This window comes from Tachyglossus aculeatus, chromosome 23, assembly GCF_015852505.1.
Source record: "Tachyglossus aculeatus isolate mTacAcu1 chromosome 23, mTacAcu1.pri, whole genome shotgun sequence".
Classification (NCBI taxonomy): domain Eukaryota; kingdom Metazoa; phylum Chordata; class Mammalia; order Monotremata; family Tachyglossidae; genus Tachyglossus; species Tachyglossus aculeatus.
Window position 1 is genome coordinate 28,710,370 of NC_052088.1, and position 15,179 is coordinate 28,725,548.

General features: G+C 48.0%; 1 protein-coding gene across 6 annotated transcripts in view; it reads left to right on the forward strand.

Moving 5' to 3' along the window:
- Positions 1–3,997: 3,997 nt before the first annotated feature.
- Positions 3,998–15,179, forward strand: part of CAST (calpastatin) — a 142,117-nt gene continuing 130,935 nt past the window's right edge. For 5 of the 6 annotated variants that reach the window (XM_038765955.1, XM_038765956.1, XM_038765959.1 and 2 more), the window contains exon 1: positions 3,998–4,092. In XM_038765955.1, coding sequence (XP_038621883.1) covers positions 4,036–4,092 — 57 coding nt within the window. In that variant the 5' untranslated portion in view covers positions 3,998–4,035. Of the gene's footprint in view, positions 4,093–4,605; positions 4,693–15,179 lie in introns of those variants that run through there. The other variant, XM_038765957.1, reaches the window with a different exon arrangement.

Here is a 15,179-nt window from a genome sequence, read left to right on the forward strand (position 1 = left end):
GTAGCTCTAAGCTGCCCATAATAGCCAGTTATCTGGGGGGATTCCACTGGCCCTGTCCATCTCACAGAATGTCTTTTTGGGTCAGAACTCTTCGCTGCTGATATCATAGGCCTGTTATATCCAGAGAGGGCTTACAAAATGGGTGAGGGCATTCAGTGGTGTCTGGTGCTGTTCCACAGGACAGGGAGGCAGGAGACGTGGGTTCTAACCCCATTTGCTGGCTTCGTGACCTTGGGCCAGTCTCTCTGGGCCTCCATTTCCTCATCTGTGAAACGGTTTTCTCCCTATTCTCCCTCTCCCTTAGACTGTGAGCCATGTGTGTGACAGGGACTGTGTCTGATTGTGCTTGGCCTATAGCAAGTGCTTAACAAATAGCATTATTATTATTAGGTCCTCAACTCTATTTTAATGGATACAATTGGCAAATGTGCAGGAGAGTCTCTTTGTGTGACACACCCATGACATTCCACCAAGCAGCAGCATCAACTCTAAACCAAAGAGCAACTCTGCTATTGTGTGCAGAGCACTGTACTAAGCACTTCTTTAAAGTGATACTTATTACTGTCAAGCACTGCCCTAAGTGCTGAGGTAGAAACAAGTTAATCAGGTCAGACACAGCCCCTGTCCCACATGGGGCTCACAGTCTAAGTAGGAGGGAGAGCAGGTTCTAAGTCCTCATTTCACAGTTGAGGAAATTGAGGCACAGAGAAGTTTTTGTGCTTTCCCAAGTTCACACAGCAGGAAGTGGTAGAGCAGGGGTTAGAACCCTGGTCCTCTGACACCCAGGCCTGTGCTTTTTCCACTAGGCCATACGGCTTTTACACTTGGGAGCATGCACCAGAAGCAAATGACATAAATGCTTCCCTCAGGGGGCTTACAGTCTCATGGGGTAGAGGGAAACTGGTCAAAGTTAAAAGGCATATCCCAACCTCCCTTTCTTTCCTCCGTGTCCTTGAGAAGCAGTGTGGCTTAGTGGAAAGAGCACGGTTCTGGGAGTCAGAGGACCTGAGTTCTGATTCTCACTCTGCCATTTACCTGCTGCGTGACTTTGGGCAAGTAAACTTCTCTGTGCCTCATCTGCAAAATGAGGATTCAACAGTTCTTCTCCCACCTATTTAGATGGTGAGCCCAGTGTTGGAATAGATTATTTTGTATCTACCCCAGTGCTTGGCACATAGTAAATGTTTAACAAAATGCCACAAATATACATGCCAAGCACGGGATAGATACAAGATAATCAGATTGAACATGTCCCTGCCTCACATGGGATTCACATTCTATGAGGAATCAATCAATCATTGAGTATTTTCTATGTGCAGAACACTCCACTAAGCAATTGGGAGAGTACAGTGTAACAGAGTTAATAGATACATTTCTGCTCACGAGGTGTTTATAATATAATAATGGTATTTGTTAAGTGCTTACTATATCCCAAGCACTGTTCTAAATGCCAGGGTAGATACAAGGTAATCAGGTTTCCCAACGTGGGGCTCACAGTCTTCATCCCCATTTTACAGATGAGGTAACTGAAGCATAGAGAAGTTAAGTGGCTTGCCCAAGGTCACACAGCAAATAAGTGGTGGGGCCGGGATTAGAACCCATGCCCTCTGACTCCCAAACCCATGTTCTTTCCACTAAGCCACACTGTTCAGTCTTAGTTTACAGGTTTAGTTTACAATCTAGGAAGGAGAATGGGCATTAATCCTCATTTTACAGATGAGGAAACTGAGGCCCAGGTAAGTTTTTTTTAAATGATTTTTGTTAAGCACTTACTATATGCCAGTCACTGTACTGAGCGCTGGGGTTGATTCAAGGTTATCAGGTTGATCACAGTCCCTGTCCCACAAGGGGATCCCAGGCTTAATCCTCATTTTACAGATGAAGAATTGAGGCCCAGAGAAGTGAAGTGACTTGTCCGAGGTCACACAGCGGACAAGCGGTGGTCCTCTGACTCTCAGGTCTGTTCTTCTTTCCATAGCCCACACTGACCAGAAAGGACTGGGGACCCACCCACATTTTGTCTCCACATGCCCATCCAGTACCCCCTCCCCCTCCCTCTGCCACAGTGAGCCTTTCCTAAGGGCAGGGACACCCCCAGAGCCCTGCAGGAGGTGTCCCCAAGCACTGTGGTTTCTCCTGCAGGTCTGGACAGGACCCTGAGGTGATGCAACACCCCCCACCCCCTCTCAGCCCCCAAATCAGGAAGTGCCTCGCCACTCCAAGTCAGCCAAATCTGCAAGATATTTCCCAATCTCTGACAAAAATGCAAGATAACCCAAGGGGCGGGGTTGGGACAAAGACTAAAGGGACCTAGACATCCCCCAACATCCCCACAAACTGTGCCCAGACCCAGGCGAGGGGAAAGGAGACCTGTGGTCCTAGTTCACTGTGTGTGTGACCCCTCAGACTTGGGCCTCTAGCGTGCCCCTGCCCCTCTTTTCATCCCCACCACTGGCCTTGGTGGGCTGATCATGGCCTCGGTGGGCTGGCCACTTAATAATAATAATTATAATAATCATGGTATTTGTTACGTGCCTACTATCTGCCAAGCACTATTCTAGGCACTGGGGTAGATACAAGGTAATCAGATTGTCCCACGTGGGGCTCACAGTCTTAATCCCCAACACTGGCCTCAGTGGGCTGGCCACTTTATAATAATAATAATAATGGTATTTGTTAAGTGCTTACTATGTGCCAAGCACCATTCTAAGCTCTGGAGTAGATACACGGTAATCAGGTAGTCCCATATGGGGCTCATAGTCTTAATCCCCATTTTCCAGATGAGGTCACTGAGGCCCAGAGAAGAGAAGTGACTTGCCTAAAGCCACATAGGAGACACATGGCGGTGGCAGGATTAGAACCCATGTCCTCTGACTCCCCAGCCAGGGCTCTTTTCACTGAGCCACCGGCCTGATTGCCAACTTCTCGAGGGCAGGGATCGTGTCAACTAATCTATCATAGCCTCCCACGTCCTTAATACAGGGCTCTGTGCATAGTAAGTGCCCGATTAATTCCATTATTTAATAATGGGGGAAGGGTGGATGGCAATAAATACCATCATTTAATGATAGGGGGAGGGTGGGGGAGACGTGCTGGGAGGGACGGAGAGAGGACCCTGGAGCTCGGGGTGGTGTGCCCAGGTAAAGGGCAGGCGTGGGACTGTGCCCAGGGAAGGGGTAGGGGAGGGGCTGTGCTCAGGGAATGGGCTGGGAGAGACTCTGCCCAGAGAACGGGTTGGAGGGGGCTGTGCCCAGGGAAAGGGCTGGAGGGGACTGTGCCCAGGGAAGGGGCTGAAAAGGGCTGTGCCCAGGGAAAGGGGAGGGGAGGGGCTGTGCCCAGGGTAGGGGCTGGGGTGGGGCTGTGCCCAGGGACGGGGCTGGGGTGGGGCTGTGCCCAGGGACGGGGCTGGGAGAGGCTGTGCCCAGGGAGAGGGTTGGAGGGGGCTGTGCCCAGGGAAGGGGTAGGGGTGGGGGCTGTGCCCAGGGAAGACGCTGGTTGTGGGGCTGTGTCCAGGGAAGGGGTAGGGGTGGGGGCTGTGCCCAGGGAAGACGCTGGTTGTGGGGCTGTGCCCAGGGAAGGGGCAGGGGCTGTGCCTAGGGAAGGGGTAGGGGTGAGGCTGTGCCCAGGGAAGGGGCTGGAGTGGGACTGTGCCCAGGGAAGGGGTTGGAGGCGGCTGTGCCCAGAGAAGGCTCTGGGGTGGGGCTGTGCCCAGGGAAGGGGCTGGAGGGGGCTGGGCCTGTGCCCAGGGAAGGGTAGGGTTGGGGCTGTGCCCAGGAATGGGGCTGAGGTGGGGCTGTGCCCAGGGAAGGGGCAGGGTGGTGCTGTGCCCAGTGAAAGGGCAGGGGCTGGGGCTCGGAGGAGGAGGGCAGTTTAAGGGTTTGAGAGAGGGGCCGGGTGCAGCCCAAAAGCAGCGGTGCAGGAAGGGGAGGGATTGCAGAAGGGTTGGGTCGGAAAAGCATTCACCCCCCGCCCCCTTCCCACCCCCCAGCTCTCCCCCCGGCTCCGCTCCTCAGCCCTGCACCCGGATCCTGCACCATGTCCCAGCCCAGGGCGGCCAAAAAGGCTGCCCCTTCTCCCAGCACCCCCACAGAGGTCAGTGCCAAGGGGGGCGAGGGGCATCGGCTTTGGGGGGCGAGGGAGGGGCTCTCTGGACACCCGGAGGGGGCCAGGGACTCAAACTCGGGGCTAAAGGGGCATCTCCGGGCGGGGCTGGGCACACCCAGGGTGCCAGGGCACAAGTAAGAACATTTAATGGGGAGAGGGGTGGAGTGGAACTTATACTTGGGAGACTCCCTTCCTCAAGAGTCTAGGCGATCCCCCCATTCCAGGACAGTTGGAGGGGAACTTAAACTCGAGAGCCCCTTCCCCACCCAGCGAGCCTGGGTGAAGGCCAGGGGGAAAACAAGTCTGCTCCTCCCTGGGCGTGGCAGGGCTGTCTGATACTTGGTGTGAAGGTGGCTGCGTGTGTTGTGAGAGAGAGAGAGTGTGTGTGTGTGTGTGTGTGTGTGTGTGTGTGTGTGGTGGCTCCTCCCTCGCCCCGCCCCTCCCCGAGCACCCAAGAGTCGGTGCCCTGGCGGGCCGTGGCAGTGCCAGGCCGTGCCAGTGCCAGCGAGCCCCACTGGCAGCCCCGGCGCCCAGGAGAGCTCGCCCACCCGTCTCACCATGGCGTTTGCGAGCTGGTGGTACAAGACGGTAAATGAGAGCGGGGCTGGCACTGCCAGGGCCTGGAGGGCAAGGGTGGCGGGTGGGCAGAGGGACTCCTATAGGGGAGGCCACACTCGTTCCAGGGCTCAGGCTGGAGGAATGCCACCCGGTCACTGCACCACAGTGGGGAACTCCTTCCCTCCATCAGGCGCCAACTCATTCTGAACACGCCTCCCGACTTCTCTGGGCCTCAGTTTCCTTCTCTGTAAAGTGGGGATTCTCTACCTGTTCAAAACCTCCCAAGGTCTGGGACTCTGTCCAGCCTCATTATCCTGTGTCTGCACCCAAATCCCCCTATTTATCTTGTTGGGATGGATTCTTGAGATTAGGTGGCTGAGTTTCAAGATGGGTATGTGTGTCGGGGGTGTCCCTTAGATGGAAGCAGCTGCATCTCTTCACTGATTGATTATTCTGGGCTACTGTTTGGGAAGGACTTTTGGGGTTGGGCCCCCTCTGCCCTGCCTGGGAGACAGACACCCGATTCAGAGCCTGCACAGTGCCGGGTTGCCCTATACTACAAGGCTGCAGGGTGGTTTGGGCTGGCACTCGGAAAAGTTTAGAACCGGGCGCTTCCGAACTGTTGCCTTTTCCCTGTTTGTTGGGTGTCTGAGCATTAAATGGCCAGAGTCTAACCGATAGAAGACAATTACCGCATAAATTTATAGTGGGTGCAGGCGGATAATAAATTTTCCATGACATTTAAGGGGGATGGCTCCTCTTAGGAGTTTTCCAAGGCGTTTGCCAGTGTGAAGTCTATGGAAGTTTGGACTATACCAGGCTCTTCTCACTATATTTTTGTTTTGGGCTTTAACTGAGTGCCTTATTAAAATTGATGTGAGTGTGAAAAGATGATGCTGTTTAAAGAGTTAATGGGAGACTTACCCCTTTGGACTTTTGAATCCCTAGAAATACATTTTCAACCTGAAACAATTTTGTTGGGAGAGGCTGGGAGAAAGGAGAGCAGCGTGGAAAGTGGGGGCAATCTGAATTCCACTAGAAAGCTAGTGCTTCTTTGCCTTAATTATGTTATGATGTTGAAATTTAGTGGCTTCTTAGCATTTTCCTGTGACATTTACCCTAGTTTGTTTCAGTGTACCTCTTTGGAAAGACTTTTATTGTGCCAAACTCTGACAAAAAAGTTAAGACTCATGCATCTACTAAAATGATGTTTAAGGATTTAGTAAGTAAAATGCCTTTAAGGTAAAAAACCGTATTAATTCCTCCCAGGAATGCTGAATAACAATTTTTAAAACGATGCAATCTGAAATGCAAATTCCAAATGACATAAGCTTTCTTCTTGTACTGCAAAGCACTAAATAGCTTTATATTTACTTAAACTATAATCATACCTACATCCAGGGTTACCATTAATTAAACCAAGCTAATTAAAAGTGTTTTCTGGGCCCAATTAAAGCTTATGACCTCTTTAGTCACAGACAACCAAGTGGGTGGGAGCACAGAGGCAGCTGGTTGCAATGAGTAAGGAATGCAGGTTTGCAGGAGCTGGAGATTAAGGAGAAATTGAAAGACTTTGGGGTTTTAAAAAAAACAAAACAAACCTGCCTAGTTGATAACTGATGAACTGACTTTTCCCTATGTACAGTCTGGTTTCTTCCATGGATTTGGAGTTGACTTATACTGCACTCAATTATCCCACCACTTAGTCCCTAGATGGGCACCTTGTCACAAATGAGAAGCTAATCAGCAGGGAGCCAGGGTTATATGAGGAGACTAATTTTTTTTGGTGCGGGGAGCACATGTATATATCTGTAATTTATTTATATTAATGTCTGTCTCTCCCTCTAGACTGTGAGGTTGTTGTGGGCAGGAATGTGTCTATTGTACTCTCCCAAGCGCTTAATACAGTACTTTGCATACAGTAAGCACTCAATAAATACAATCAAATGAATGAGTGGGCTTGGTTTCAAGAGCATCAGGTGGATACCTTCTTTCTAAGGCAATATATACCCTCTTCCAAGTCAGAATATGGGGTTTACCTGTGTGTTTTAAAAGGCAGGCTCTGTACCTTTCAAAATTATTGTTTCTGTATTCCCTCTGGCCATTTTACTGTAAAATCCCCCAAATCTGATTGGAAAGCCTGTTCTCCAGGTAGTTGTCAAGGTGAAGTGCTGTCTAGAGGCTATTTCTGTTGATATCAGAAGTGAATCAAAGGACAGGTGCCTTCTAATTTAAAAGAAAAAAGTCACTGTTTATGCTAGTTATTTTTTTTGTTTTTGTGGTACTTAAGTGCTTATTATGTGTCATGCCCTGGAGTAGACACAAGGTAATCAGGTTGGACACAATCCCTATCCCGCCAGTCTAAATAGGAGGGAGAAAAGGAGAACTGAGGCACAGAGAAGTTAAGTGATTTCCCCAAGGTCACAGAGCCCCGATCAGAACCCAGGTCCTCCCAGGCTTATGGTCTTTCCATTAGACCACCCTACTTCTTTTTCTGCCCAGTTTCCATCAGCAATAATTCTAATTCAGATGAAATGAAAATGATACCAAACTGAAAATGGTCAGCTATCCCACAGAACATTCCCAAAGTTTCTGGGAGGTTCATGTGGCAACAAAAATGGGTGGAGCTAATAAAATTAAGGATGTAATCCATTTTTTAGAATTCCTAAGCTTGATTCCTGTTACACCTGGTGCCTATTCTCCATTAGATCTAGCTGGATAGATCAGTTGTATTTACTGAGCAATTACTGGGTGTAGAGGACTAGTATTAAGCACTCAAGTACTGAGTACAGTGCCTGGCTCATAGTTAAGTACTTCATAAATACCATTTTGCTATCAATATTACTACAACAAATATAATTGAGTTGTAGACACATTTCCTGCCTACAAAGTCAGTGTCTCCAGAGCAAAATAGCAGAATATGTCTGAATATTGTGAAATTTCCCTGTACTTTAAGCTTTTGAAAAGTCCTGTTAGTAAACAGTGAACTAGAAAGCAAGTTCTAATTAGTGTTCATCAGAATGGAAACATGCTTAGATTGTAAATTCCTTGAGGACAAGGATCGGGTCCACAGACAGGTATTGTTCAGTGGTCTGCACTATAAGTGCTCCTGAAATAATTTGTTTATTGATTGGAGACATGACAAGTTACCCAGTCATTACTGCTGTTCTTCAGGAGTCCAGATTGTGAAGAACTTCAGATTCTCCCTGGGGCGGTGGGAGTGAAAGTGAAAGATCTATAAAGAAGAGAGCATCAGCATTGGAGGAATCATCAATTAATCACTAATACCTGAGCTCTTTCATTTTACAATGAAAGCCCTTTTAAAGGGATTTGCTGGTGTTGTTTGATGTCTTTTTCCCATTTATTCCCTACTCCTTCAGGTAGTGGTGAGACACCTGTCACCAATTAAACTTCCAGCTTGCCAGTTAACTCACAGCCTTATCCCTACAGCCTCTCCCATTAGCCTCTTTGCTGTGGTTCACTGACTTTGTACTGAAGATATTCATGTGTTTGGCACGAGAGGCTGCATGGTTCAACCAACCGAGCCCTGAATTGGGATCCCAAATCCTCAAACTGGCACGGCCTTTACCTTCTAATTATTATAATTACTACATGCTCAGTCTATGCTAAGCACTGGGGTAGAATCAAGGTTAGCTGGTCAGGCACAGTCTCCATCCCCCAGGGGACTCACTCTCTCATACCAACTTTTACAGATGAGGAAACCAAGGCCCAGAGAAGACTTGCTTAATGTCACATAGCTGCAGAGATGGGTCTTGAACCCAGGTCTCTTGACCTCCAAATTTTGTCCCCTTTCCACTAGCTAATGCTGTCTCCCCTGGCCTACCTTGTCTTAAAAGTGTGGGCAAACAGCTGACCAATCTTCTGGGATCACTATTTTTTTTTCACCCTGTAAAATGTGAAGGGCTATGGTAATGTACCTTAGCGGGATCTTTGGGATAAGCCCTGTCTGCTTCTCATATAATTAATAATAATAATGGCATTTTAAGCCCATTGTTGGGTAGGGACCATCTCTCTATGTTGCCAACTTGTACTTCCGAAGCGCTTAGTACAATGCTATGCACATAGTAAGTACTCAATAAATACGAATGAATGAATTAAGTGCTTACTATGTGCAAAGCACTGTTCTAAACGCTGGGGAGGATACAAGGTGATCAGGTTGTCCCATGGGGTGCTCACAGTCTTAATCCCCATTTTACAGATGAGGTAACTGAGGCCCAGAGATGTGAAGTGACTTGCCCAAAGTCACACAGCTGACAATTGGTGAAGCTGGGACTTGAACCCATGACCTCTGACTCCAAAGCCCGTGCTCTTTCCACTGAGCCACGCTGCTTCTCTATGTTAGATTCTATTGTTCTGTAGGTTCCTGAGGTTGGGGATGTAAGCTCTGGTGTGCCTGTGGTTGTGATTTCTTTATTGTTTATTGTCTTTATCATTCATTAGGCTCAAGTTTAGGAAGCCATGTATAGGACCAGTTAAGGAAATATGAAGGAGGTGCAGTCAGCAGAAGTTAATTTACTGTTTTTCTCAACCTTATTTTAGACCTATTTCCTGAGGGAAGGAAGGCAAACTCTCTTCTTTCTTGAATATCTAATTTGCTCTTGCCTAAATAGATGCGTCATTAGCTCAAGTATTAGTAGTAGTACTAGTAATTGTGGTGTTTAAGCATTTGTTATTCAAGCATTGGTAAGATATGACAATCATGTTGGAAACAGTCTCTGATCCACATGGGGCTCAAAGTCTAAGGAGAAGGGAGAGCAGGTATCTAATCCCCATTTTATATATGAAGAAACTGAGGCACCAAAAAGGTCAGTGAGTTGTCCAAGGTGTAATAGCTGACAAATGGTGGTAATCAAGTAGTTAATTGGGGGCAGGTTGTGGGGGAGAGAGGAGGATGGGCTTTGGAGTCAGAGGTCATGGGTTCAAATCCCGGCTCCACCAATGTCAGCTGTGTGACTTTGAGCAAGTCACTTCTCTGTGCCTCAGTTCCCTCATCTGTAAAATGGGGATTAAGACTGTGAGCCCCCCGTGGGACAACATGATCACTTTGTAACCTCCCCAGTGCTTAGAACAGTGCTTTCCACATAGTAAGTGCTTATTAAATGCCATTATTATTATTATCACAGGCCTGGGAGTCAGAAGATCATGGGTTCTAATCCTGACTCCACCATATGTCTGCTATGTGACCTTGGGCAAATCACTTCACTTTTCTGGGCCTCAGTGGCCTCATCTGTAAAATGGGGATTGAAACTGTCCCATGTGGGATGGGAACTGTGTTTAACCCAATTTGCTTGTATCCATCCTAGCGCTTAGTAAAGTGTTTGGCACATAGTAAGTGCTTAACAAATGCCATTATTATTATTATTATTTTTATTGTGTGTATGTGTTTAAAATAGATCCTCACTGTGTGATCTGAGCTGATGGCCCTAAAACTTCATCTCAAACCCAAGATAATAGATTCCCCATAGATTTCCTGACCCACCATTCAAAGGATCCTACCATGTCTGTTCTTCCTCTTTGTGGCTTAGTGGATAGGGCATGGGCCTGGGTGTCAGAAGGAACTGAGTTCTAATCCTGACTCTACCACACATCTGCTATGTGACCTTGGGCAAATCACTTAACTTCCCTGAGCCTCAGTTACCTCATCTGTAAAATAGGGATTGTGAGCCTGCTGTTAGGTAGGGACCGTCTCTATATGTTGCCAACTTGTACTTCCCAAGCGCTTAGTACAGTGCTCTGCACACAGTAAACAGTCAATAAATATGATTGAATGAATATGGGACAGGGACTGTGTCCAACCTGATTAATTTTTGTCTACCCCAGTGCTTAGAACAGTGCTCGGCACAAAGTAAGTGCTTAACAAGTACCATAATTATTATTATTTCTCCAGATCTAGCACCGTGAGAGATTAGGGTCACCGAAAACCTACCTACCTCACCCAAGCTTCTGAGCTAGTCCTTGTTAAGGATGGAGAAGCCTCATCTGTAAAATGGGGATTAAGACTGTGAGTCTCATGTGGGACATGGACTGTGTCCAACCTGATTATCTTGTATCTATCCCAGTGCTTAGGACAGTGCCTGGCACACAGTAATTACATAATACCTTTTTCTTTTTAAAAAAAAAAAGCACTTTGAGCTCCTTATCCTATTACAAGTACGAAGTGTTTTGTCAGCACTGTTCCCCAGCCTCTTAGCTGCAGAAGGAAACCTTTGACAAAATTCTTGCCTTGTCACACTGTAGCAAGCAAGCTGTGTTCAAGCAGCCTTTTTTTGCGGGACTTCTCACAGGTTTCCTAAGTGCTTGTGGACCCAGCTTGGTGGGAGGATGAACCAGACTTGTTTGGCAGCCCTCCTCAATCACAGCAACTGACATTTGCACTCGTCAAATCAGATTCCCTTCCCAGCTGAGCCCCACGGCGATGGGGCCGGTCTGTGTCGGGGCGAGTCGTCTGGGTGTGACCCGTTGTCTTCCTGCCCCTGATCTGTTTGACGGAGCGGAAGCGGGGCATGTTCACCGGCAACACTTCCTGCCGAATTTTCCAAACAGATCCTGGAGGCCACTGGGAATGAGTGAACTTGGAAACCGAGAGTGTTGGTGCGTTTGTGGTTGGCTTCTTGGTAGGGTCACCTCCAGGCTGAGGTGAGTAGATTTTTTTTGGAGGTGATCAAGATAGCATGTGGGCAGCTGAGCCTAAAACAACCAGTTGATAAGGAAGATGAGATGCACAACTACTACTGTCTTTTTTTAAAATATTTGCAAAACGCTTACTTTGTACCAGGCACTGTACTAAGCACTGGGGTAGATACAAGGTAAACCGCTTGGATGCAGTCCCTGTCCCACATGGGCCTCACAGTCTTAATCCTCATTTTACAGATGAGGTAACCGAATCATAGTAAAGTGATTTGCCTAAGGTCACACAACAGACAAGTGGAAGAGCCAGGATTAGAACCCAGGCCCGTGCTCTATCCATGAGGCCACGCTGTTGCGGAGGACCACTGCAGTGATGGCATCACTTTGTGCCAAACACTGTGATGATCAGGTTGGGCACAGTCTCTGTTGAACATGGGGCACATGGCGCACAAGTCTAAGGGAGAGGGACAGTAGATATGTGATTCTCATTTTTCAGAGGAAACTGAGTTCCAGAGGGGTTCAGTGATTTTTCCAGAGGTAACACAGTAGGCATGTGGTGGAGCTGGGACTAGAATCCAGAACTCCTGATGCCCGGGTTCTTTCCTGTAGGCCACACTGCTTTCCAGGTGGAATTTCTAGATCTCCCGTCAGCTATTTAGACTGTGGCCTAGAGGATAGAGCGCAGGCCAGATAGTCAGTAGGACCTGGCTTTTAATCCTGGCTCTGCTACTTTTCTGTTGTGCAGGTCACTTCACTTCTCTAGGCCTCAGTTGCCTCATCTGCAAAATGAGAATTAAGAATGAGAGCCCCCATGGGGGACATGGACTGTGTCTAACCTTGTATCTACCCCACTGCTCAGTACAGTGCCTAGCACATAGTAAGCACTTAAATACCATTTAAAAAAACAATGGAACTGTTGATCAGTGAATACTCAGGACCAGAGTTGGCGGGGACAACCGAGTCCCACCACATGGGACACCCCAAATATTGAAAATGGGGCATTTACCCGGGCCGATCTTGGGCCCAGTGGGCTGTTAGCGAAGTCGCTTGTTTGCCTTGGGTCCTAGAAATCCAAAACCTCTGCTGGGAAGGGTTGATTTTTGGGGAGAAGCTCAGATTCAGGAAAAAAAAAAGTTATTCAAAATCAATTGGTCCAGGTTATGGAGCAGGTAATAATAATACTGGCATTTATTAAGTGCTTACTATGTGCAAAGCACAGTTGTAAGCGCTGGGGAGGTTACAAGGTGATCAGTTTGTCCCACAGAGGGCTCACAGTCTTAATCCCCATTTTACAGATGAGGTAACAAGCATAGAGAAGTTAAGTGATGTGCCCAGAGTTGCACAGCTGACAATTGGCAGAGCCAGGATTTGAACCCATGACCTCTGACTCCAAATCCTGTGCTCTTTCCACTGAGCCACGCTGCTTCTCTAAGCAGCCACTGCACAGCTTTGGACATCTGTTAGCCCAGAACAAGCCCCGGACTTGCCTGGATTAGACCAGAAGAATTGGATTTTCGTTAATGTCTGTCTGCCCCTTTACACTGTGAGCTCATTGTAGGCAGGAAACATGTCTGCTAACTCTGTTGTATCGTCCTCTTCCAAGCGCTTAGTAAAGTGCTCTGCCCATAGTAAGCACTCAAATACCATTGATGGATTGATGAAAGGAGCTGCTGTCTGGGTTGGAATGAGGACCGCAGGGGAGGGTGTGGGGCCTGGGTTCAGAAGGCCATATTTTGTCAGCAAAATAACTTCGGTTAGAAAACGAAAGTCAGAGACGTGCCACCATAATAACTTGGAAGATAGATTAGGAAGGAAGTAGCCAAATTGGAGGAAGTACAGAGAAGCAGTGTGGGCTAATATAAAGGTCATAGGCCTGGGTTCTAATTCTGACTCCACCACTTGTCTGCTTTGTAACTTTGGGTGAGTCACTTCTACATGCTTCAGTCTTCTTGCCTGTAAAGTGGAAATTAAATACCTGTTCTTCCTCTTATTTAGACAGTGAGTTTAAGTGTTTTGTTATTAAAGACAACTCAAATGCTCGTTGTGGGTAGGGAATGTGCCTGTTTATTGTGGTATTGTAATCTCCAAGAGTTTAGGACAGTGGTCTGCACACAGTAAGTGCTCAATAAATACCATTGAATGAATGAATAAAATAATTGTGGGGGAGGAATGGCACATCTCAGTGGTGACAGGCTGAAAAGATGGAGACTCTTCAGTAGAAGGGCAAAAGGTGGATGGAGTTTGGAGAGGGTGAATGCAATTGTTGTTCACCAAATTCCACAACACCTGGGTGTGGAGGGTGGAGGCCCTCCCTGAGGCATAGAGATGGAAGAACCAAAACAAGTCAAAGGAAAAAAAAACCTTTTCTTGCAAACGTGGAAAGCTGGGGATTTGAAGCAAAGTATAATAATAATAATGATGGCATTTATTAAGCGCTTACTATGTGCAAAACACTGTTCTAAGCGCTGGGGAGGTTACAAGGTGATCAGGTTGTCCCATGTGGGGCTCAGTCTTAATCCCCATTTTACAGATGAGGTAACTGAGGCCCAGAGAAGTGAAGTGACTTGCCCAAAGTCACACAGGTAACAAGTGGTGGAGCTGGTATTTGAATCAATCAATCAATCAATCATATTTATTGAGCGCTTACTATGTGCAGAGCACTGTACTAAGCGCTTGGGAAGTACAAATTGGCATCACATAGAGACAGTCCCTACCCAACAGTGGGCTCACAAGTCTAAAAGGGGGAGACAGAGAACAGAACCAAACATACCAACAAAATAAAATAAGTAGGATAGAAATGTACAAGTAAAATAAATAAATAAATAAATAGAGTAATAAATATGTACAACCATATATACATATATACAGGTGCTGTGGGGAAGGGAAGGAGGTAAGACGGGGGGATGGAGAGGGGGACGAGGGGGAGAGGAAAGAAGGGGCTCAGTCTGGGAAGGCCTCCTGGAGGAGGTGAGCTCTCAGCAGGGCCTTGAAGGGAGGAAGAGAGCTAGCTTGGTGGATGGGCAGAGGGAGGGCATTCCAGGCCCGGGGGATGACGTGGGCCGGGGGTCGATGGCGGGACAGGCGAGAGCGAGGTACAGTGAGGAGATTAGTGGTGGAGGAGCGGAGGGTGCGGGCTGGGCAGTAGAAGGAGAGAAGGGAGGTGAGGTAGGAGGGGGCGAGGTGATGGACAGCCTTGAAGCCCAGGGTGAGGAGTTTCTGCCTGATGCGCAGATTGATCGGTAGCCATTGGAGGTTTTTGAGGAGGGGAGTAATATGTCCAGAGCGTTTCTGGACAAAGATAATCCGGGCAGCAGCATGAAGTATGGATTGAAGTGGAGAGAGACACGAGGATGGGAGATCAGAGAGAAGGCTAGTGCAGTAGTCCAGACGGGATAGGATGAGAGCTTGAATGAGCAGGGTAGCGGTTTGGATGGAGAGGAAAGGACGGATCTTGGCAATGTTGCGGAGCTGAGACCGGCAGGTTTTGGTGACGGCTTGGATGTGAGAGGTGAATGAGAGAGCGGAGTCGAGGATGACACCAAGGTTGCGGGCTTGTGAGACGGGAAGGATGGTAGTGCCGTCAACCGAGATGGGAAAGTCAGGGAGAGGACAAGGTTTGGGAGGGAAGACAAGGAGCTCAGTCTTCGACATGTTGAGCTTTAGGTGGCGGGCGGACATCCAGATGGAGATGTCCTGAAGGCAGGAGGAGATGCGAGCCTGGAGGGAGGGGGAGAGAGCAGGGGCAGAGATGTAGATCTGGGTGTCATCAGCGTAGAGATGATAGTTGAAGCCGTGGGAGCGAATGAGGTCACCAAGGGAGTGAGTGTAGATTGAGAACAGAAGGGGACCAAGCACTGAACCTTGGGGAA